We start from the raw sequence: 25,979 nt of genomic DNA on the forward strand, positions 1-25,979 counted from the left end.
GAGAAGTGAGCATGAAGTCTGAGATAGAAAATTGATCAGAATTGTGAGGCTTCTCACTGTCACTATTTGGCATCATGATGTTGCCTCAGAGTGTAATGGCTAACAAGAAAACAGAACCACCGAAGGCATATTTTAGGTACTTGGGCTGATAAATCTACTCTTTTTTGGCTGCAACAGGTCTATTTTTTTTTCTCTGTGTTTTTTATTAATCTAATTATCTGATTTACATTTTAATCAGAAAGAGTCAAAATAAGCTATATTTAAAACACTTTATATTGATCCCAGGGAGTGATGTCAGAAAGACAGCAAAATAGAAAGTCCCACCCTTGTTTCTCCACAGAAACACAGATTTAACAATGATAAACGAACCAAGATATCTGTATGAGATGTGCATATTCATTGAAGAAGTTGCAGGGCTGTACATAAGCACAAAACTGAGAACGGCCACATTGAAATGGATAAGAAGAGCAATCTAACTATACCTGCATTAGCTGCTCTCCTAAACCAGTGCAGCTCAGTACTGAGAAAGATCACCTAGACATGCAACTTTTCACTTGGGGGAATAGAGAGAGTAGAGCATGTGTCCAAGTTCTCTGGCCTCTCAGAGCGCTGCCCGAAAAACCAGTTTCATTCCATACAGAGTACTGATGGAAACTGTGTCATTTTAACACCGGAGAGTAGGTTAGAACAAAGTAAAGGGACAAATGACTTGCTGAAGGCTGCATGGCTTGATGAGATTGGGAAAAAAACAGAACTTGAGGCTTCACCCCAGAAAGTGAGGGAAAAGAGTGTCTCTCCAGTTATAATCCGTGGTACAGCAGCCACACACCAGAGAGAGGAAAAGATTATAGGACTTTTTTTAAAAAATAAATTGTACTAATTATTTTTTTAAAAGAAAGAAAACTACATGCACAGTCTAAAGAAGGCATATCCATAGAAAAGATTTGCAGTGCTCCAAGAATCTCTAGCCAGACTGACTGGGGAAAGTTCTTCACTGTAGAAGTCAGTCTGTAATGACTGGGGTGGCTATCTGTTTCTTCAAATAAATGGATACCAATGCGCAGATAAGAAATATAAAAAATAAGAGAAGTGTTAGACTATCAAAAGAACAAAATAAATCAAACTAAAAAATGAATTACTTGAAAGGGTTTAAACATAATCATCTTAAAGAAGCTCAGTGAGCTACAAGAGAACACAGAGAAAAAACAGAATGGAATCACAAAAACAATTCATAAAGAAAATGAGAATATCAACAGAGATAAAACTTTAAAAAAATTATGAAGCTAAAGAATATAAAAACAGAATTAAAAATTTACTACAGGGAGTCACTGCTTGTGATGGTTGGAATTTTCATCCACTCTGAAGTTCATGTTAAAATGTAATCCCTAACGTGGAAATACATATTTTTTTATTTTTAAAACATGTTTGTTTGAAATAAATGAGCTTTGTTCATAGCTCCTCTCTGTTCTATTTTCCCTAATGGCTACCAGTACTGTTCTCTTTACATATTGTCCCTATTTTTAATGATAGCTATTTTACAGAGATGACAATTTTTCCCCTACCTCCAAAAAAATCCACACACCCATCCCATACAAACATAGATGACAACATTCTAATATAAAGTGACTGTGTAATGAATTTTCACCTCCTAAATAATAGAGACATCTCTGTCTGAAAAAATGGATATAAGAGGATGTCTCCAAAGATGAAGAAGGACACTACTGGTTTCTAGACAGAACAGCCTTGCTCAAGGGAACCACAAGCCTTAGCCAATTGACCAGAATTCTTTTGATCATTTTGTTCTTAACTTCCACTCCATTTAGGACATTATTGCATCCTCTGCTTGATCAGCTGTACTCCCAAGGCTCCTTGGCTACAGCAAATTCATGAAGCTGTCAGCATGCCTTTGTGCACTAAGCAGCCCTCAGTGAATGTTTGTATAATAAATGAATGATGAAAGAATGATTGGAGAGTGTAAGGAAGCCTCCTGCCATTAATTACAGTATCTTGCCATAACACAAATTCTCCCACATGCATTTCTACTGGTCCAGCATATTGTTACTTACATTTAGTTAGCCTGCTTTTAGGGTGAGAAAATACAAAAAGTATGAGAAATGATCTAAGATGCCTGCAGCTTAATAATTTATTTGTGTTTTCACATTATTTAAGAGATTACCAATGCAAGATGTAGGGCTTTCTTAAGAAATGATATATCCTCAGTGCACTGAATGTTTACAAGAAATTAAGAATAAAACTTTTTTAAAAATTACAAATGCAATATTACTGCTGGTGATTATTTTGTGCCAACCAGGAAATAACTGATCTAATTAAACCCACCTGATTGCCAGCCAGAAACCTAGGCCTACCATACTTAAGAGATTTGACATGTAGGACCTTTAAGAAGTAATTGGATCATGAGGGCAGAGCCCTCAAGAATGGATTAGTCTATTCATGGTTTAATGAATTAAGAATTAATAAGTTAATAGATTAATGGCTGTGATTAGTGTGGCTCTGGCGCCTTTTTTAATTTTTAATTTTTATAGGTATAGAGTAGGTATATATATCTGTAGGATACATGAGCTATTTTGATAAAGGCATGCAATGCAAAAAAATGACATCATGGAGAATGGGGTATCCATCTCCTTAAGCATTATCATTTTTGTGTTAGAAACAATCCAATTGTATTCTTTTAGTTTTTTTTAAATATACAATTAAATTATGATTGACCATAGTCACCCTGTTGTGCTATCAAATACTAGGTCTTATTCTTCTATTACTTTTTACCCATTAACCATCCTACTTCCTTTCTACCACCCCACTATCCTTCTCAGCCTCTGGTAACCATCCTTCTACTCTCTATCTATATGAGCTTAATCGTTTTGATTTTTAGATCCCACAAATAAATGAGAACATGTGATGTTTGTCTTTCTGTGCCCTACTTACTTCACCTGACATAATGATCTCCAGTTTCATCCACGTGGTTGCAAATAACAGACTATCATTCTATTTTAAAGCTGACTAGTACTCCATCATATATAAGTATCATATTTTCTTTATCCATCCATCTGTTAATGGATACTTAAGTTGCTTCAAAATCTTAGCTATTGTGAACAGTGCTACAACAAACATGGGAGTGCAGATAGCTCTTTGAAACATTGATTTTCTTTCTTTTAGATATATACCCAGCAGTGGGATTGCTGGATCATAGATTAGCTCTATTTTTAGTTTTCTGAGGAACCTCCAAACTGTTCTGCATTGTGGTTGTACTAATTTGCATTCCCACCAGCAGCATACAAGTGTTCCCTTTTCTCCACATCCTCCCCAGAATTTGTTATTGCCTGTCTTTTGGATAAAAACCACTTTAACTGGGGTGAGATAATAACCCATTGTAGCTTTGATTTGCATTTCTCTGATGATCAGTGATGTTGAGCAGTTTTTAATATGTCTACTTGGTATTTGTATCTCTTCTTTTGAGAAATATCTATTCAAATCTTTGGCTCACTTTTTGATCGGTTTCTTAGATTTTTTTCCTATAGAGTTGTTTGAGTTCCTAATATACTCTAGTTATTAATCCCTTGTCAGAGAGGTAATTTGCAAATATTTTCTCCCATTCTGGGAGTAGTCTCTTTACTTTGTTGACTTTCCTTTGCTGTGCAGAAGCCTTTTAACTTGATGTGATCCCATTTGTCCATTTTTGCTTTGGTTGTCTGTGCTTATGGGATATTACTCAAGAAATTTTTGCCTAGACTAATGTCCTGGAGATTTTCCTAATGTTTTCTTGTAGTAGTTTTGTAGTTTGAGGTCTTAGACTTAAGCCTTTAATACATTTTGGTTTGATTTTTATATGTGGCAAGAGATAGGGGTTCAGTTTCACTCTTCTGCATATAGATAACCAGTTTTATCAGCAACATTTATTGAAAAGACTGTTTTTACACCAGTGTATGTTCTTGGCACTTTTGTCGAGAGTTCACTGTAGCTGTATGGATGTTTGTGAGTTCTCTATTCTGAACCATTGGTCTGTGTCTGTTTTTATGCCACTATGATGCTGTTTTGGTTACTATAACTCTGTAGTATAATTTGAAATAATGGAATGTAATTCCTCCAGTATTGCTCCTTTTACTTAGGATAGCTTTGGCAATGCTGAGACTTTTGTAGTTTCATATAAATTTTAGGATTTATTTTCTATTTCTGTGAAGAATGTCATTGGTATTTTGACAGAGATTGCATTGACTCTGTAGATTGCTTTGTGTAGTATGGACATTTTGACAATATTGATTCTTTCACTCCATGAACATGAAATCTTTTTCCATTTTTTGATGTTCTCTTCAATTTCTTTCATCAAGGTTTTATAGTTTTCATTTTAGATGTCTTTCACTTCTTTGGTTAAGTTAATTTCCAGGGATTTAATTTTATATGTGGCTATTGTAGATGGGATTTTTTTATTTCTGTTTCAGATTATTCACGGTTGATTTTGTATGTTGAGTTTGTATTCTGCAACTTTACTGAATTTGTTTATCAGCTCTAATAGTTTGTGTGTGTGTGTGTCTGTGTGTGTGTGAAGTCTTTAGGTTTTTCCAAATATAAGATCATATCATCTGCAAAGAAGGATATTTGACTTCTTCCATTCCAATTTGGATGCCCGTTATATCTTTCTTTTGTATCTTTATATCTTTATTTATATCTTTCTTTGGTCTGATTAGTCTAGCTAGGACATCCAGTACTATGTTGACAGTGGGCATCCTTGTCATGTTCCAGATCTTAGGAAAAAGACTTTAGTTTTTCTCCATTCAATATGATACTAGCCATGGGTCTATTGTATATAGCTTTTATTATGCTGAGGTTTGTTCCTTCTACCTCTAATTGTTTTAGGGTTTCTACAATGAAGTGATGTTGAATTTTATCAAATGATTTTTCAGCATCAGTTGAAATGACCATGTGGTTTTTATCTTTCCTTCTGTTGATGTGATGCATGACACTGATTAATTTGCATATGTTGAACTATCTTTGCCTCTTAGGCATAAATCCCACCTAGTCATGATGAATGATCTTTATAATATATTGTTGAATTTAGTTTGCTAGTAATTTGTTGAGGATTTCTGCATCAATATTCATCAGATATTGGCCTGTAGTTTTCTTCTTTTGATGTGTCTTTGACTGGTTTTGATATCAGGGTAATACTTACCTGGTAGAATGTGTTTAAATTATTCCCTCCTCCTCTATTTTTCAGAACATTTTGAGTAGAATTGGTATGAGTTCTTCTTTAAATGTTTGATAGAATTCAGAAGTGAAGCCATCAGATCCCAGGCTATTCTTTACTGGGACACTTTTTATTACAGCTTCAATGTCATTACTTGTTATTGGTCTGATCAGGTTTTGGATGTCTTCATGGTTCAATCTTGTCAAGTTGTATGTGTCTAGGAATTTGTCCATTTCTTCTAGATTTTCCAATGTATTGGCATATAGTTGATCATAGTACCAAATAATGATCCTTTGAATTTCTGCAGTATCAATTGTAATGTCTCATTTTTCATTTCTGATTTTATTTATTTGGGTCTTGCCTCTTTTTTCTTAGTCTGGCTAAAGGTTTATCTTTTTTTTAACTCTTCAGAAGTCAACTTTTTGTTTATTGATCTTTCATGTTGTTTTCTTCAATCTCATTTATTTCTGCTCTGATCTTTATTATTCCTCCTCTTCTACTAATTTGGGTTTGGTTTGCTGCTGTATTTCTAGTCATTTAAGATGAATTGGATTGTTTATTTGAAAATTTTCTTCTTTTTTGATGCAGACACTTACAGCTATAAACTTCACTCTTAGTACTCTTTTTTTGCTGTATCCCACAGGTTTTAGTGTATCATGTTTCCATTATCCTTTCTTTCAAGAAATTTTTCAATCTTCTTAATTTATTCATTGACTCACAGGTCATTCAGAAGCATATTGTATATAATTTCCATATATTAGTATAGTTTCTAAAATTCCTCTTATTAATTTATTTCATTCCATTGTGGTCAGAGAATATGCTTGGTATTATTGCAATTGTTTTGAATGTTTTAAGACTTGTTTTATGACCTAACACATGTTCTATCCTTGAGAGTAATTCATGTGCTGAGGAAAATAATGTATATTCTGCAGTCATTGGATAAAATATTGTGTAAATATTAATTAGATCCATTTGGTCTACAGCGCAGATTACATTTGATGTCTCTTTGTTGATTTTTTTTTTTTTTTGGTCTGGAAGATCTGTCCAATGATGCTTTTTTTAAGAAGAGAAAGAGAGACCTTAACTAGCACACTCAACTACTTCACCATGTGATGTGATATGCCACCCTGATGCTCTGCAAAGAGTTCCCATGAGCAAAGAAGGCTTTCACCAAATGCAGCCCCTCAATCTTGCACTTCTCAGGTTCTGTAACTATAAGAAAGAAATTTCTTTTCTTTATAAATTGCCCAGTTTGGGATATTCTGTTATAAGCAGCAGAAGATGGACTAAAACATAATCTGACTTGAGAAGGAATCAGTGAACTAAGAAAATAGGTTATTAGAAATTATCTAGTCAGATGAGGAAAATAAATAAATAAAAGAGTAAAGAAAACCTAAAGGACTTATGGTACACCATCAAGTGGAACAGTGTATGCATCATAGGAGTCCTTTAACAAGAATACATGTTTAAAACACACACACACAAAACTGAATGCTGATTTTTTAAAAAATATTTTTGAAAACTCCAAACCTAAGGAATCTGAAATGGGCATCCAGACTCATAAAGCCCAACAGCCCTGAAGTAGGTTAAACCCAAATAAGTCTATACTAAAAACACTAAACTGAAATTCTCAAAAGTCAAAGATAAAAACAATTTTGAAAGCAGCAAGAGAAAAATATTTGTCATGTATAAGGAAGCCTCCATAAGAATATCAGATTTCTCAGCAGATATCTTGCAGGTCAGAAGGAAGTGGTATAATATATTCAAAGTGCTAAAAGAAAAACAAAAAAACAAAAATACCACATAAGGGAAAACTGTCTCTCAAAATGAAAGAGAGATAAACACTTTCCCAGACAAAGACTACGGAAGTTTATCAACACTAGACTTGTCTCAAAAAATTTTGAAAGGACGTCCTTCAAGTTGAAACAAAAGAATGCAACACAAATGTATATGAAGTACAAAACTCACAAGTAAATATAAACAAATACAGAATACAGTAATACTAAAATGGTAGTATAAATCACTTAATTATGATACAAAGTTGAAAAACAAAAGTATTTGGAATAACTGTACTAACAAATATATGTTAATGCATACACTATGAAAGGATGTAAATTGTGACAGTAATAACAAAGTGTAAAGGGAAAATACAAGAGTAGCATTTTTGTATGAGATTGAAGTTAACCTGTTATTAGCTTAAAATGGACTACTATAGCTAAAATATGTTTTATGTAAGTTTCATGGTGAAAATATCTACAAAAATACACAAAGAAAACAAAAATGATTGAAGGCATATCACTGCAAAAAAAATCAATGAATCACAAAGGAAGTCAACAAGAGAGAAAAAGAGGGACAAAAGAACTAGAAAACTGACAATTAACAAAGTGGGAAAAGGACGTTTCTCCATATAAATAATTGCTATAAATGTAATTTCTTAAACATTTGTTGAATCAAAAGACGTAGATTGGGCCAGGTGCAGTGGTTCATGCCTGTGATCCCAGCACTTTGGGAGGCCGAGGAGGGTGGATCACGAAGTCAGGAGATCTAGACCATCCTGGCTAACATGGTGAAACCCCGTCTCTACTAAAAACACAAAAGATTAGTTGTGCATGGTGGCACACGCCTGTAGTCCCAGCTACTCAGGAGGCTGAGGCAGGAGAATAGTTTGAACCCAGGAGGCAGAGGTTGCAGTGAGCCGAGATCGCACCACTGCACTCCAGCCTGGGCGACAGAGCAAGACTCCATCTCAAAAAAAAAAAAAAAAAAAAAAGAAGGCGTTGATTGGCTAGATGGATTTTAAGAAAAAGATACAACTATATGCTGTCTACTAAAACTTACTTTAGATCTGAGGACACACATAGCCTGATAATGACAGGATACAAAAATATAGTCCATGAAAATGGTAACCAAGAAAGCAGGGTTGGCTATCCTTATATTAGACGAAGTAGCTATTAAGTCAAAAATTTTCAGAAGAGATAAGAAGAAATCTATTTAAAAGAAGGCCCTCACCAGACACCTAAACTGCTCATACCTTGATCTTGGACCTCGAAGTTCAAGATCTTTGAGAAATAAATTTCTATTATTTATAAGTCATTCAGTCTAGGACATTTTGTCAGGGCAGCCTGAACAGAATGTGACACTTCCAAACTCATCTGTGAGGCCAGCATTATCCAGATACTAAAACCAGATAAGACCAGTACAAAAAACAAAACAAAACAAAAATAACTATAAGCCAATTTTCTTGATACATATGGAAGCAAAATCTTCAATAAAATACTAGCAAACCAAATACAATAGCATTTTAATAAGCTCATACACCAACACCAAGAAGGATTTATCCTTGACATGCAAGATGTTTTAACATGTTCAACCCAAACAAAACAATACACCGCATTAAGAGAATGTAAAATAATAAATCATGTGATTGCCTCTATAGATGCAGAAAAATATTTGAAAAAAAATTAACATATTGGCCATAATAAAACTTTCTATAAACTAGGTATAGAAGAAATTTACCTCAAAGTAATAAAAGCCAAGTATGACAAGCCCACAGCTAACATCATTCAAAATAGTGAAAAACTGAAAGTTTGTTCTCCAAGACCAGGAACAGACAAGGGTGCCCATTCCAAACACTTCTATTTCCCATAGTACCAGAAGTCCTAACCAAAGAAATTACCAAAAAAAAAGAAATAAAAGTCATCTAAATTTGAAAGTAGAAACAAGTTCTGCTTGTTGATGACACAATTTATATATTTTAAAAAATATAAAGACTCCACCAGAAAAAAGAACTACTAAAAAAAGCAAAGTTGTAAGATACTAAATCAGCATAAAAAAATCAGTCAAGAAAGTGGCATCACCAAAATGGCAGAGTAGAAGTCATCTGGCCCACCTTTCCCTTCGGAAAACCAAAAACAACTATTCGGTGCCATCCTTATCCCAAGGAATATCCCGGAACTCAAAACGGAGACAGTTATGATCCTTGGGGCTAAGGGGAAGTAAAAAAACTGCAAGCAGAAGTAAGAGAAACAGATCTCTGTAACCACAACAACCCTTTTCCAAACTGGCAGAAAACATGTCGAAAATATACCCTGGACTCGTGGTTTCTACAGTGGAAAACATGAGATCAAGTCAGGCATTCACCTTCCCCACCACAGGTTTCTTCACAGGACCAACTCTTCCTGTCTCGATGCATGAGAAGCAGAAACCAAATCATATTGGCTGTTCAGCATCAACACACTGTAGGAAGCATGCTCCATGGGTCTTCTGACACAAAGATCACAACACACATGGTGTCCTTTTCGTTTTCTTTACAGAAAACCTCTGGTTGAAATTTCTGTTGTATCCAAGGCACCCTATGGAATGGGAGAAAATTTTTGGAATCTATCCATCAGACAAAGGTCTAATATCTAGAATCTACAAGGAACTAAAACAAATTTACAAGCAAAAAACAACCCCATCAAAAAGTGGGCAAAGAATATGAACAGACACTTCTCAAAAGAAGACATTTATGCGGCCAACAAACATATGAAAAAAACCCATCATCATTGGTCATTAGAGAAATGCAAATCAAAACCACAATGAGATAACCATCTCATGCTAATTAGAATGGCGATCATTAAAACGTCAGGAAACAACAGATGCTGGAGAGGATGTGGAAAAACAGGAACGCTTTTACACTGTTGGTAGGAGTGTAAATTAGTTCAACCGTTGTGGAAGACAGTGTGGCGATTCCTTAAGGATCTAGAACTAGAAATACCATTTGACCCAGCAATCCCATTACTGGGTATATACCCAAAGGATTATAAATCATTCGACTATAAAGACACATGCACATGTATGTTTATTGCACCACTATTCACAATAGCAAAGACTTGGAACCAACCCAAATGCCCATCAGTGACAGACTGGATAAAGAAAATGTGGCACATATACACCATGGAATACTATGAAACCATAAAAAATGATGAGTTCATGTCCTTTGTAGGGACATGGATGAAGCTGGAAATGATCATTCTCAGCAAACTAACACAGGAACAGAAAACCAAACACCACATGTTCTCACTCATAAGTGGGAGTTGAACAATGAGAACACATGGACACAGGGAAGGGAACATCACACACTGGGGCCTGTGGGGGGGTGGGGGCTAGGGGAGGGATAGCATCAGGAGAAATACCTAATGTAGATGATGGGTTGATGAGTGCAGCAAACCACCATGGCACGTGTATACCTATGTAACAGGCCTGCACATTCTGCACACGTATCCCAGAACTTAAAGTATAATAAAATAAATAAATAAATAATAAAAAAATTTAAAAAAAAGAAATTTATGTTGTATCCAAAACACCTTGATAAATCATGTATTGACTCTTGTCGTGCATTACTCTAAATTTAATGTTTGCTAGACAAGGAATATGAAATTACTAAGCAATATAGAATTATTGAATTTTGCCTTCTCTATTTGAGGAAATCAAGAAACATTGTCTCCCTATTGTTTCTTTCATCATTTTATAAGAGGGCATTTTATTATTACAATTGTCAATTTTGAAAAGTAGATCCAAAAGTTGTCTTCTTATATCCCAGTATTTATCAGATAGTCCTTTATTGTTTGCTTTATAAGTGAGAATACACAACCATGACATTTACATATCTTTAGGAAGAATATGCCATTTAAGCAGTACAGTCTAGTATGTCACAAACTAACAATATCATCTGCTTTTTAAGAGAAAACATTTAGATTGTCTTATGCAATTTGAAGTTTTCAGTATATTATCATTATCAAGCATGAAGGGTATTGTTTAGAAATGTTTATTTTTCAGCCAAACAGAATCAAACTAAATGCAGATATTTTATGCTCCATAAAGTAATTTAGGAAATCACTTAGCAAACACATTTTCATCAATGTTACAATTCAAACCATTTCATGGCATTTGCATTTGCAATTCAATTCTCATAAAAGCAAACTACAAAACCACAAATCATTGGTCCACTAAGTAGTACCTGGATATGGGAATAGTAACACTTAATGCATTCTGCAGATTGCTGGACTGCAATAAGCCAGGTACTCCTTTGTACTTCAGACTCTTTGTAAATTATGGAATATAATTGTTTCTGTTTGGCTGTTTGTATTTTATTAAGAGTGGAAGAAAGGGTGTGAGAAAAAGACAAAGATAAAATTTCCCAAGTCCATATGAAATAAAGAAAAATATAATAAAAAATAATTTAAAAATGAAGCTACATGTCTATCACTTTATGAAGACTATTCTACTAAGGTTTCCTCTAGTCTTTCTCAGAAGTGCCAACAGAATGATCTCATTTTTTCCTACTCAAAGGTATATATTATTATTTCTAAACTCATTCTTTAACATTTTGCATCATTTCACTTCATAAATTATTATCTGCCCACATTAGGACACTGTACGACTGAGAGAAAAATCTGAGTGGGGGATATTTCCACCAGTGCCTTCTTGCAATGGACCAATCACAGGCTTATAAATACAAAAATAAATTAGACAATTGTAATCATATTTACTGAGTAATATTGTTTGCAGAACATCAAGTGTTCAAAAAGAAATGCCATTTTGAAATATCTTTTGTCACTTTTGAGATTAAATTTGAAGAATGATAAATTAACTTTTCCCCTAATAATAAAGTATTCTAGTTTTTAGGCTATTATTTAAACCAGTCTTAGTACATAACATTCTACTGTCCAGAAAGGATTAATACCCATAAAGTGATTATCCAACTCTAGTGATAATTAGCACATCAGGGGAATAAGATTTCCATTTAAGGTATAATTTATTCTATTTCATTTGATTCTAGGGGTCATCAAAGTAGCTTTTTATGTACCTATGAGCTAGCCTACTGGCTTCAGTCACTAAATTTCTCTACCATGCACTCTGCACATCCCTTTTTTTCTTTAGCTATTTCTTGTTGATTTGGTTTCTCACAAGCCATTAAGCAGAACTGCATAGTATAAACCTGTCACAATTTTGGACTATACGTTATGCAGAGAGTTTCTAAAAATTTTCTCATAAAAATACTTATTTCAACTTGTGCTTTCAACAGGAGATATTACCCTTCATCTCCAGTGGCAAAATTATTTGAAGCTGATGAGTCATATAATAGTTCTCAACTCCCCAAAGCACCTTTATTATGGGAAACTACTCCTGTACTGTCATTTAGTTTGTGAAATATGAAATGCTACTATGTGATTTTTATCTCCAAATACCTAAGAGAAGAAAATATAGATGACAATTGCTCACTAGATAGGAATCTTAAAAGGTTGAACTTACACTGTTCATGCTAGATTTCTCAAGAGTGCTCTCACATGGATTTAAGGGATGCAACCGTCTGTTAATATTTTGCTATTACCTTCAAAAACTTACTTCTTAGAAATTAAATACAGTTTTAAAGATCCTCTGCTATCTCTTTAATGTATAAACTGAGCATCATAGGAAGCAACTAAAATAATAAGACCTAGAGGGAAAAAAGACCCTAATAATGGTGATAATATAAGCCTTATTTGCTTACTAATAGAAGGACAGTGTGGAAGCTTAATAAATTTCCCCATTTACTCAAGATCCACACTGGTGGTAGAAAGGTGTTAAATAAACACAATGAAATATGAGGGAAGCAAATTAAAATAAATAAACAGACCATTCTGTACATAATGTAATACAAGTTAAAATCTAGAAATAAAAGTTAAAAATATTTCAACTTATAGTCTAAGCTAATGTTATATTTTCTGGATATGTCTATATTGTTTTAAATTGACATTTGCTTTTATACGTTAATGGACATTAAAACTTTTCTTACTGTATTAATGCATTTCTTATGTTTGACCACCACTTGGCCAATGACTTGTATTGATGTAAGAGGTAGAAAAATATTAAAGGAAGCTCCAAATTGAACATTTAATAACTTAACGAAATAATAGTTCTGATAAGGGCAGTATATTAGTCAGTTCTCATGCTGCTGAATAAATACCCGAGACTGGGTAATTTATAAAGAAAAGAGTTTTAATTGACTCACAGTTCCGCATGGCTGGGGAAGCCTCAGGAAATTTACAATCAGGGCGGAAGGCGAAAGGGAAGCATGGCGCATTTTACCTAGCAAGGGGAGAGAGACAGAGAAGAGTGAGGCGACTGTAAAAACACTTTTAAACCACGAGATCTTGTGAGAACTCACTCACTATCAGGAGAACAACATGGAGGAAACCGCCCCCATGGTTCAATTACCTCCCAACAGGTGCCTCCTATGACACGTAGGGATTATGGGGATTACAATTCAAGATGAGATTTGGGTGGGGACACAGCCAAATCATATCAGGCAGTTAGAGAGAAGGAGAAATACAGAAGGCTCAGTTTGAAGAGATGGTATTGAGAAGTGATTTGCAAATTTGAGAAGTAACTAATTTCACATGAGGTAGTGGTAGCTCAGCAAGAAAATAGCATTAAACTAGTTACGTTATTTCATAAGTGTAATTTTTCTTTGCCACTTCTTGGTATAATTCAGAAAACATCTGGAATAATTTCCAATGACTTTGGATGATTAACAAGATTACTAATCAAATGTAACATTGTGCTGATCTTGTCTGATAGTCAGATTAGCTTTATACCCACTACATATATTACTTACTATAAATCCCTTTTGGAATAGTGGGAAGACATACAAAAACAGATAGTATGACAGATTAGAATGTTTCTATCAGGATTCCATAAGGTTATTAAAATTTCATGACTCTGTGAATCTAGACACATAGAATTAAAAACAATACTATTTTATTCCAGAAAATGAATTGCCGTTATTTTAATAAGAGACAGAGAGACCAAAATTATAAATTTTTGGAACAAATAAATTTAATTTCTTTAATTTTTAATAGCTCAGAATACTTTAAAATCTGCTAATTTTGATTCTAAAAATATATAACACTTTTTCTAGGAAAAAATTTCATAGATAGTTAAGGTTTTCTTTTGATTTGTTTGCTTGATTTTGCTTTTTCTTTAGTGACACGTTCAAAGTGGATTCTCTGTTAATTGCTTTTTTAAAGAAATAACTACTCAAATCTTTAAGTGTATGTTATATTTTGATGCATTTTTAAATAACAAAGTAGAAGATTTGATACCATTCTTATCAATTAATATATGGTATACCAAAGTAACAGACAATCCTGTAATTTCAGTGGCTTACACTAACAAATATTTATATTTTTGCTCATGCCACCTGTCCCTCACAGATGATGATGTGGGGAGGCATGTGGGGTGTTCTCGGTTGTAGTCACTTAGTAACCCGGGCTGATGTAGTTTTCACCATCATCTTGGCACATTCATCCATGATTACCAAGGCAAAGAAGTAAGATGTGGTGAATTTTGCATCTTAGCACTCCGAATTCTATGTAAATGTGGTTGTAATCATTCATGCTTTATTATCCAAAGCAAATCAAATGGCAACTCGTAGATTGAAAGGGGCTGGTAGTTGAAAGCCTGTATTATACCCGGATGTGGGCAAAAGCAGGAATATTTGGTGAGCTATATGAATCATTTACATATCCTTTAAAGAGATTTCTATATAACTGTGTAATAGCATATAAAGCTACAAGTAAATGAAAACAATAAAATGAGAGTGGTCGGGGAGAGGGCAAGATGGCCGACTAGACCCAGCCAGGTGAAACTGTTGCCACTGAGGAACTAAGACGACTGGTGCACTCCTACCAGATCTTCAGAGGGGAGGCACGGAGAGTGGAGGAAGGGAAGACGCAGAAGCCGGGCTGAAAGGAGAAGAAGCTGGGAACCCTGCAGAGAGATACTGTGCAATGAGACTCAATGTGGGCTCCCAATGACTCTGGGGGACCAGGTGAATTTGAACTGACAAGGAGTAACCCACTCTCGCCATGGGCCTCCAGAATGCCAACAGGAGGAGACCCCCTTGACCACCGCAAACACTTGAGTTGGCAGGGAGAGCTGTTTACAGAAGTGGTAGGGGCCTCAAGCCAGCTGATGTGAAGTTCAGAGGGTCTGGTGCCAGTGTATCTGTAGCAGAGCACAGCCAGGGAAGGCCATTCCCCTAGGCTCAACTTGCTCCGGTAGGAGACTTCAGCCATAAGAAAACTGTCGGTCCTGAACTCTGCAGAGTGGTCTTCCCTATCAGATGGGGCCAGTTCAACCTGAGCAACTGTTGGTCTGTGGCCTCTGTAGGGTGCCAGCCTGGCCACACCAGCTTGCAGGGCATCTCAGGTGCCTTGGGGGCACGCATCATAGCTCCTGCACCAGTGGATGTGCCTAACCTGAAGAGAACTCTAGCAGGGCAGCCCCCATGGTTATACACCAGCATACCTGCTGCCTCCCCGCACTGCAGCTTACCCCAGGCCCACAGCAAACCCCTCATATTGTTTTGCCAGCACGTCGGCTTGAGGAGGCGGGTTTTGCCTTCCTTGCCCTACCAGCACGAGCGTGTGGATACGCCCTGCCCTGCCACAGCTGTGGCAGGAATGCAGTTTGCCCATATCTCCCCACTAGACCACCGTTGCTGTCAGATCCACAGAGCCAGCTAGCCCCATCCCTGCCAGCAACCCGCTCTTGCACCAACACTACCGTGGGAGTGAAACTAGGCACAGAGAACAGTGGACCTTCCCCTGCCCTGAGCAACCACTCCTGCCTGTGGTGCACAAAGAGCACACACAGACTTGTGCCGTCAGCTCCCTGCCCCCATGCTAACACTACTACCAGCAAATCTCACTCACAGTTTTAAGCAAGGGCCCCCAACCCCACAGCCGTGCTGCCTCCACCACTGGAGTGAACCCCCACATGGAAGCAGGCACCCCGGCACCCACTAGCATCCTGCAGCAGCCAAAGAGTATGCACCCTGCTGCACTGCTGCTGCTGCGGCTGCTGCTGCTCATACTTGTGAAAAAGTAAGGATTCAACTGCCACCTCACTACAAAATGCTTTGGGTGGACCCATTGGAGTTCAATGACAAACGGTCCAGGAGCACCTCATCACCCCCCTCCCCCACAACCAGTGCAGTGGATTCCTAACCTCTAGGAGCTAGATAACAAAGTCAGGCCCCAATATAAGGTCCCCAGAGTTAGAGCATGTAATCCAGGAGTTGAGAGCTGAGGTGCTGGCCACCTAAAATCTTCTAAAAAGGTAGTTTATTGGATGAATTCACCTTATAGCACAGCTAAACCCTCAAGGTTATCAAATAGGATAAAAGAAAAAAAATCCAAAGTTCAGCAACTTCAAAGACTGAAGAATCATCAGCCCATAAAGATGAGAAGAAACACAAGAACTCAAACAACTCAAAAAGCCAGAGTGCCTTCTTTCCTCCAAACAATCATATCACCTCTCCAGCAAGGGTTCTTGACCAGACTGAGAAGGCTGAAATAACAGAAATAGAATTCAGAATATGGATAGGAATAAAGATTATTGAGATGCAGCAGTATGTTGAAGCTCAATCTAAGGTAGCTAAGATCACAATAAAATGATCCAGGAACTGCCAGACAAAATAGCCACTGTAGAAAAGAACATAATTGATCTGATAGAACTGAAAAACACACTACAAGCATTTCATAATGCAATCACAAGTATCAACAGCAGGATAGACCAAGCTGAGGAAAGAATCTCAGAGCTTGAAGTCTGGCTGTCTGAAAACAAACAGCAGCAACAACAAAAAAAAGCCAGTCAAGAATACAGAAAAAAATGAAAAATAATAAACAAAATCTCTGAGAAATATTGGATTATGTAAACAGATCAAATCTATGAATCTCTGGTGTCCGTGAAAAAGATAGGGAGAGTGTAAGCAACTTGAAAAAAAAAGACATTTGAGGGTATCACCATGAGAACTTCCCCAATCTAGCTAGTGAGGAAAATATTCAAACTCAGGAAATGCAAAGAACCCCAGTAAGATACTTAACAAGATCTTCCCCAAGACACATAGTCATCAGATTGTCCAAGGTCAAAATGAAAAAAAAAATGTTAAAGGCAGCTATAGAGAAAGGTCAGGCCACCTACAAAGAGAAGCCCATCAGTCTAAGTGGGCCTCTCAACAGAAACTCTATAAGCCAGAAGAGGCTGAGAGACAATATTCAACATTCTTAAAGAAAAGAAATTCTAACACAGAATTTTATATCTGGTCAAACTAAGATTCAGAAGCAAAGGAGAAATAAGATCCTTTTCAGACACATAAGGCAATTCATTACCACCAGATGTGCCTTACCAGAGCTCCTGAAAGAAACACTAAATATGGAAAGGAAAGATCATTACCAGCCACTATAAAAATTCACTTAAATACACAGGTCAGTGACACTATAAAGCAACCACACAAACAAGTGTGCATAATAATTAGCTAACATCATGATGACAGTATCAAATCCATATATATCAATACTAGCTTTAAACATAAATGAGTTAAATGACCCAATAAAGTGATGCAGACTGGCAAGCTGGATAAAGACCCAAAACCCAACACAGGAGCACCCAGATTCACAAAGCAAGTTCTTAGAAACCTTCAAAGAGACTTAGACTCCCATGCAATAATAGTGGGAGACTTCAACACCCCACTGATAGTATTAGACAGATCACTGAGGAAGAAAATTTACAAAGATATTCAGGACCTGAACTCAGCACTGGATCAAATGGACCTGACAGAGTCCATTTACATCCTATCTACAGAACTGTCCACCCAAACACAACAGAATATACACTCTTCTCATTGTCACATGACACACACTCTAAAATCAATCACACAACAGAAAATAAAACAATCTTCAGCAAATACAAAAGACTAGAAATCATAACAACCACTCTCTTGGACCTCAGCACAATAAAACTAGAAATCAAGACTAAGAAAATCATCAAAACCATACAAATATGTAGAAATTAAATAACGTACTCCTGTCCGACTTTTGAAATTAAGGCAGAAATCTAGAAGTTCTTTGAAAATAATGAGAACATATAACATACTAGAATATCTGAGACACAGCTATGGCAGACTTAAGAGGGAAATTTACAGCACGAAATGCCCACATCAAACGGTTAGAAAGATCTGTTTAACAACCTAACATCACAACAAAGAGAACTAGAGAACCAAGAACAGACCAACCCCAAAGCTAGCAGAAGACAAAAAATAACACAAATCAGAGCTGAACAGAATAAAATTGAAGCATGAAAAAACATACAAAAGGCTAATGAATGCAAGAGTTAGTTTTTTGAAACAATAAATGACATAGACCACTAGCTAGACTAATAATGAAAGAAAGATAAGATATAAATAAACACAATCAGAATTGATAATAGTGACATTACCACCGATCCCATAGGGGGAAAAAAAAACTCTCAGAGATGACAGCTATGAACACCTCTATGCACACAAGCTAGAACTTGGAATTGGATAAATTCCTGGAAAACTACAATCTCCCAAGGTTAAACCAGGAAGAAATTGAATCCCTAAACAGACCAATAATGACTTCCAAAATTGAAGCAGTAATAAAAAGTCTACCAACCAGAAAAAGACCAAGACTACATGGATTTACAGACGAATTCTACCAGATGTACAAAGAACAGCTGGCAATATTTCTACTAAAACTACTCCAAAAAGTTAAGTAGGAAGAACTCCTCTCTAATGTATTCTATGAGGCCAGCATTATCAAACCAAAACCTGGCAGAAACACAACCAAAAATGAAAAAATCATGCTAATACCCTGATGAACATGAAGGTAAAAACCCTCAACAAAATACTAGCCAATCAAATCCAGCAGCACATCAAAAAGCTAACCTGCCAAAATCAAGTAGACTTTATCTCTGTGATGCAAGGTTGATTCAACATACACAAATCAATAAATGTGATTCATCACATAAACAGAACTGCAGACAAAAACTACATTAATTATCTCAATAAATAGAGAAAAAAGCTTTTGATAAAATTCAACACCCATTCAGCCGGGCATGGTGGCTCATGCCTGTAATCCCAGCACTTTGGGAGGCCGAGGCAGGTGGATCATGAGGTCAGGAGATCGAGACCATCCTGGCTAACATGGTGAAACCCCGTCTCTACTAAAAAAATTCAAAAAAAAAAAAAAAAAAGCCGGGCGTGGTGGCGGGTGCCTGTAGTCCCAGCTACTCGGGAGGTTGAGGCAGGAGAATGGCATGAACCCGGGAGGCAGAGCTTGCAGTGAGCTAAGATCGTGCCGCTGCACTCCAGCCTCGGTGACAGAGTGAGACTCTGCCTCAAAAAACAACAACAACAACACCAACACCCATTCATAATAAAAACTCCCTATAAACTAGGTATTCAAGGAACATACTTCAAAATACTAAGACCCGTCTATAAAAAACTGCAACTAACATCATACTGAATGGGTAAAAGCTGAAAGTATTCCCCTTAAAAAGTAGCACAAGTCAAGGATGCCCTCTCTCACTACTCCTATTCAACACAGTATTGGAAATCCTAGCCAGAGCAATCAGGCAAGAGAAAGGAATAAAAGCCTTCCACATAAGAACAGACAACGTCAAATTATCCCTGTTTGCAGATGACATGAATCTATATCTAGAAAACCCTATAGCCTCATCCTTAAGCTGATAAACAACTTTAACGAAGTTTCAGGATACAGAATCAACATACAAAAATTAATAACATTCTTATACACCAACAACAGTCAAGCCAAGAGCCAAATCAGATATGCAATCCCATTCACAATTGCCACAAAAAAGAATAAAATACCTAGGAATACAGCTAACCAGGGAGGGAAAAGATTTCTACAAGGAGAACTACAAAACACTGTTCAAAGAAATCAGAGATAACACAAACATTGAAAAACATCCCATTATCGTGAATGGGAAGAATCAATACAGTTAAAATGGCCTGCCCAAGGCAATTTATAGATTTAATGCTATTTTTATTAAACTATCTATGGCATTTTTTACAGAACTAGAAAAAGATATTTTGGAATTTATATGGAACCAAAAAAGAGTCCAAATAGCTGAGGCAATCCTATGCAAAAAGAACAAACCTGGAGGTATCACACTACCTGACTTCAAACTATATTACTGGCCTACAGTAAGCAAAACAGCATGGTACTTTTATAAAAACAACACATAGACCAATGGAATAAAATAGAGAACCCAGAAATAAGGCTGCACACCTACAACTAAATGATTTTCAACAAAACTGACAAAAACAAGCAATTGGGAAAGGACTTCCTATTCAACAATTCAACAAATGGTGTTGTGATAACTGGCTAGCCATATTCAGAAGATTGAAACTGGACTCCTTCCTTACATCATATACAAAAATTAATTCAAGATGGATGAAAGACTTAAATGTAAATTCTAAAACTAAAAAAACCCTGGAAGACAACTTGGCAATACCTTTCTGGACACAGGAACAGGCAAAGATTTTATGACAAAGATTCCAAAGCAATTGCAACAAAAGCAAAAATTTACGAGTGGTATCTAAGTAAACTAAAGAGCTTCTGCATAGTAAAAGAAACTATCAACAGAGTGAACAGACAACCTACAGAATGGGAGAAAAATTTTGCAAACTATGCATCTGACAAAGGTCTAATACCCAGCATCTAGAAGGAACTTAAGCAAATTTACCAGAAAAAAAAAAATCACTTCATAAAAAGTGGGCAAAAGACATGAACATATACTTTTCAAAAGACATACATGAGGCCAAGAATCATATGAAAAAAGCTCAACGTACTGATCATTAGAGAAATGCAAATCAAAACCACGATGAGATACCATCTCACACTAGTCAGAATGGCTATTATTAAAAAGTCAAAAAATAATAGGTGCTGGCGAGATTGTGGAGAAAAGGGAATGTTTATAGACTTTTGGTGGGAGTGTAAATTAGTTTAACCATTGTGGAAAACAGTGTAGCAATTCCTCAAAGATCTAAAAACAGAAATACAATTTGACTCTAATCTCATTACTGTGCATAAACCCAAAGGAATATAAATTTTTCTATTATGAAGACACATGCACACATATGCACACTGCAGCACTATTCACTATATCAAAGACATGGAATCAACCTAAATGCCCATCAATGGTAAACTAGATAAAGAAAATGTGGTACATATACACCATAGAATGCTATGCAGTGATAAAAAAGAAGATGATTATGTTCTTTGCAAGAACATGGATGAAGCTGGAGGCCATTATTTTTAGGAAACTAACATGGGAACAGAAATTCAAATACCACGTGGTCTCACTTAAAAGTGAGAGTTAAATGATGACAACACATGGACATATAGAGTACACTGGGGACTATCAAAAGGTGGAGGGTAGGAGGAGGGGGAGAATCAGGAAAAATAATGAATAGATACTAGGCTCAATACCTGAATGACGAAACAATCTGCACAATAAACTCCTATGATACAACTTTACTTATATAACAAAGCTGAACACGTACCACCGAACTTAAAATAAAAGTTAAAAAGAAACCGTCTGCATTTTAGTAAGAAAGAAATTTTAGTGAAGAGCATGGAAAGCAGGTGAAAATGATAAAATTTCAAATGCCATTTAAGAAATCCTTCTCTTTCTCTTCCACAGGACAATTAATAACACCTAAAGTACAGTGCTCTAAGGATTCCACATATGCTGTGTGGATTTGAACATTTGCAATGTTACTGATATATTTTCAGGTTACCAAAATTTGGCTTATTAATTGATGTTTACTTGAGAATATATATGACATCATAATTTAAACCAAATTTTACCTAGTGATGAATAACTAAATCAGCATTTCATTTTATTTTGTATTCTCAACTATCTTTATTTTTCTCTCTTTTTTTTTTTTATTCAGGGATGTCACAAATTTCTCAGCAGTGACCTATTTTCATTCCTATTTCAAACCTATTCCTAATGAAACCCTGGTGACATTTTCAGAAGCATCTTATGGATTCTCTTCTTTTCTTTCAGACTTTTCATTTTACCATACTTGTTTACTCCAGGTTTTATTACACTATTATGTCCGTGTGAGCTTATAAGCAATATTTCTCTTTCCCTCCTTATTATCTTGTGAAATATTCTATTAAAATTTGCCTCCCACAAAGATCTTGCATATTCCATTTACTCCATGTTGCTATTGATGGTGACTGCCATTATTCTAGTTCTTTATTGTCATGTTCTTAGCTGTGCCTTGGCTTCTGATGTTTGCATTAATTTAAAAAATCTGTAGTAGAAAGGGTGTATCTAGAATTCTCTTTCTTGTATTATTTCCTGCACTGACAAAGTAATTGTGTACTTGCTCTTGATGAAAGGGCCAATTTCCCAAAAGTGCCACCATGAGAATTATTTCCCAGACAATAAAACAATCATCTTGGCACAATATATATCAGTTCTTCCTATACGCTACGGGAGGAAGTTCCTTCCCATAGCATATGAAGCCAAGTGACAAGAAAAGTTGGGATAAGGAAAATATCTTTTACTGTTTTATTGTTTACGGTTGTTAGTGCACAAAAGAAAATGTTGCCGTCATGAAATACACCTGGACATCAGCTGGAACTGTCTTGAATGAGTCTTCATAGAAAGCCTAAGGCATATATAACACCTAACTAAATATTCAATGTGTTTAGAAATTTATTCTTCTGCCAAAGTTAATTAAACAGAAGGAGACCTGTGTAAAGAACATCAATCCTGATAACCATGGTTTTCTTGGGCTGCCTAAGCATAAACAAATGATATTCTAGTGAAGAATCTAAATAATTTGTTGCCCAACTGGAGGGAAAGCTAACAAAATGACAAGCAATTTCATCTACCTATGGAAAAACAGAAATCAGAGGGTCATCTGAATTATATAGTGAAAGAGCTGGAGAATATCTCAATAATCCATAGAACCAACACGTCCACTGTGCATTGGGAAAAGAAAAACAAGACTTAGAGTTAAAAATAATGGAGAAATTTCATTCCTGGCTGTGTTAGTTTCTAGGGCTGACATAACCAAGTACCACAGATTGAGCGGCTTAAACAACAGAAATTTATTGTCTCATGGTTCTGGAGAATACAAGGTTCAGATCAAGGTGCCAGCACGGTTGACTCCTTCTGATGTATGTCAGAGGGAAATTTGTCCCATGCCTCTCTATTACCTCTTTTTGGTTTGCTGGCAATTTTTGAAGTTCCTTGGCTTCTGATGCACCACCCAAATCTTTGTTTACATCTTAATATGACATTTTCCCTATATGCATGTCTGTGTCTCTGTGTCTAAGTTGCCTTTTTTTTTTTCTTTTTGGAAGGACATCAATCATATTAGGGGCACACCCTACTTCAGTATGACTGCATCTTAACTAATTAGATCTGCAATGATTCTACTTCCAAATTAGGTCAAATTCTGAGGTACCTTGGGTTTAGAACTTAATAAGAATTTTGTGGGGATGCAATTCTACTCATAACAGTAGCTAATGACAGTCCTTCTATTTTAGAGAGCATTTTAAATCAGGAGTTAGCCAGGCGCAGTGGTTACTCCTGTAATCCCAGCATTTTGGGAGGCTGAGGCAGGTGGATCACTTGAGGTCACAAGTTTGAGACTAGCTTGTCTAACATGGCGAAACCACGTCTCTACTAAAAATACAAAAATCAGCTGAGTGTGGTGGTGCACACCTGTAATCCCAGCTACTCAGGAGGCTGAGGCAGGAGAATCGCTTGAACCTGGGAGGTGTAGGTTGCAGTGAGCCAAGATACGCCTCTGCACTCCAGCCTGGGAGACAGAGCAAGACTCTGTCTCAATAAAAGGTACATAAATACATAAATAAATCAGGAGTTAGACTTGTTTCAAAAAACTAGTCATTATTAGAATTGATGAGGGACCTTTAAAATTACACATCATTGTGCCCCACTCCCAGAAATTGTTGTTCAAGCGGTCTTCAGTGGGACTTGAGTGTGGATATACATTTTTTAAATTTCCTGAATTATTCTTAAATGCAGAAAATATAAGAACCACCAGGCTAAAGGAATATGAAGTATTTTAATACCAAAGCATCTGTTAGTTTATTATTCCATTACTTCTAACCTGATGATATTTTCCTATGTTTGAAAGTTTTAAGTTCAAAGCTGCACCACATATTCTGCTGAATGCCGCTAATTCATCTAAGTTTACTGGACTTAACATTTTGTTTGCTTTTCTTTATCTTTCTCCAAATTCACTTGACTCTGTTATTTATTTAAGTCACTTACATTTTACTGTGGATGGCATTCAAAATATTCATTAGTTGATACAGCAAAAGTATTGACCCATCAGAATAGACACCAGGCTGATCAGAAAAGGTTATAAACACTGAGAAGGCATTCTAATATGTGCCAGCTGAATGTCAAGTATGTGAGTATGTCTTCTCTGCCTGAGACTGCTCTGGTTTATCTTATTACTGATTTATTGGTTTTTGAGGGAAAATATTATTTCTGGGCCATGCAACTAAGTAAGAGGCCATTTGGTAGTTTCTGCTCCAAATCATGATGCACCACCCTAAAGAAATTATATTTTTCAAAAGCCATGTTTACCTAATTCAAAACTCTTAGGGAAATATAGTTATTAAAAAATTTTTAGTCAAAATATTTCATTTATTTTCAATGGGTGAAGCAGGCCACCCATCCCCCACACTGCGCTCTACCTCCATAGAGCCTCCTCTTTATATTCACTATATAATTCAGTAGCCTGAATGGCTGGACTGAATGACTAAGGGACATGGAAACCATTTGTAGTTACAGCTCTATCATCAGATGCCACTGTTTGAAAATTGCTTCAATTCCCTCCATTTTCATTGATATAAATCAAATGACAATTCCAGTTACTCTTTATAAAGTTCTTAGGTAAATTAGATAGGCAGGAGTAGTCTTACAGAAACTATAAAATGTGCTAAGCTTTTCTCTTTTATTCGTGAGCGGAATTCTTTTTTCTTTTACTAGCTCATAAAGATATGTTAAAAAAATTTTAATAAGGTGTATCTGAATGATGTACATGTTGGCATAAGGCCAAAAGATTTTGAGATGCTACATTTTATTGAGAAAATTATGATTCTCTGACCATGAAATCTCTTTAGACTCTTGAACATGAAAATGGGGCAATCTTTCTTTAAAATAGCTATCAAGAGTAAGGGAAGGTGAAATAATACATTCTCTACCAATTCTCCAGGAAAAAGTAGATGTACTTTATCTATAAATTCAGCTCAAGGGAATAGTTTAGTGATATTTCCACTACAGCAGTCTGTCACAAAGATCATCAAGTCTGAAAGAAGCTAAAATCTCTGAAACTAAGTGCCTTATTGTAGTCTAAAAATACAATATCATGGATATAAGAATCAAAAACTTCCTTCTCTCGTGTACTGTCCCAAAAGGTATCATTATGGTCCTCATGACATTCAATACCTAGGAAAACAATAATTTTTATAATTCATAACGTGCCTGCATCATTAATTAATTCCTTCTATGCAACCATGTTTTCCTGAGTCTTTGCCTAGTGTGTATGTAACATTGCAGATATGTAATGTATTTTTGAGTAAATTACTTCTGTCAAATTAGAAAATAATCTCTATTAGTCGGTTCTGGCTGATACAACAGAATAACCATAGACTGGGTGGCTTAAAAAGCAAACAATTATTTCTTACAACTTACACTGGAAGTTCAAGGTCAGGATGCCAGCATGATCCAGTTTTCTCTTTTTTAAAAAATTTCAACTGTTATTTTAGATTTAGGGGGGGTACATGTGCAGCTTTGTTATATTGGTATATTGCCTGATGCTGAGGCTTGGGCTTCTATGGATACCATAACCCAGGTACTGAGCGAGTATCCA

The 25,979-nt window shown here is 36.0% G+C and overlaps 1 protein-coding gene across 2 annotated transcripts in view; it reads right to left on the reverse strand.

Annotated features, from left to right (window-relative positions):
• The window catches only part of LOC129144001 (putative inactive deoxyuridine 5'-triphosphate nucleotidohydrolase-like protein FLJ16323), a 401,038-nt gene that overhangs the window by 130,784 nt on the left and 244,275 nt on the right, over positions 1–25,979 (reverse strand). The window contains exon 3 of one of the 2 annotated variants that reach the window (XM_054684463.2): positions 13,230–13,306. The exons of the other annotated variant lie outside the window; for it this stretch is intronic. Within the exon in view, the coding sequence (XP_054540438.2) occupies positions 13,230–13,306 (77 nt within the window). The remainder of the gene's footprint in view (positions 1–13,229; positions 13,307–25,979) is intronic. 2 annotated transcript variants of the gene reach the window in all.

This window comes from Pan troglodytes, chromosome 4 (assembly GCF_028858775.2).
Source record: "Pan troglodytes isolate AG18354 chromosome 4, NHGRI_mPanTro3-v2.0_pri, whole genome shotgun sequence".
Lineage (NCBI taxonomy): Eukaryota > Metazoa > Chordata > Mammalia > Primates > Hominidae > Pan > Pan troglodytes.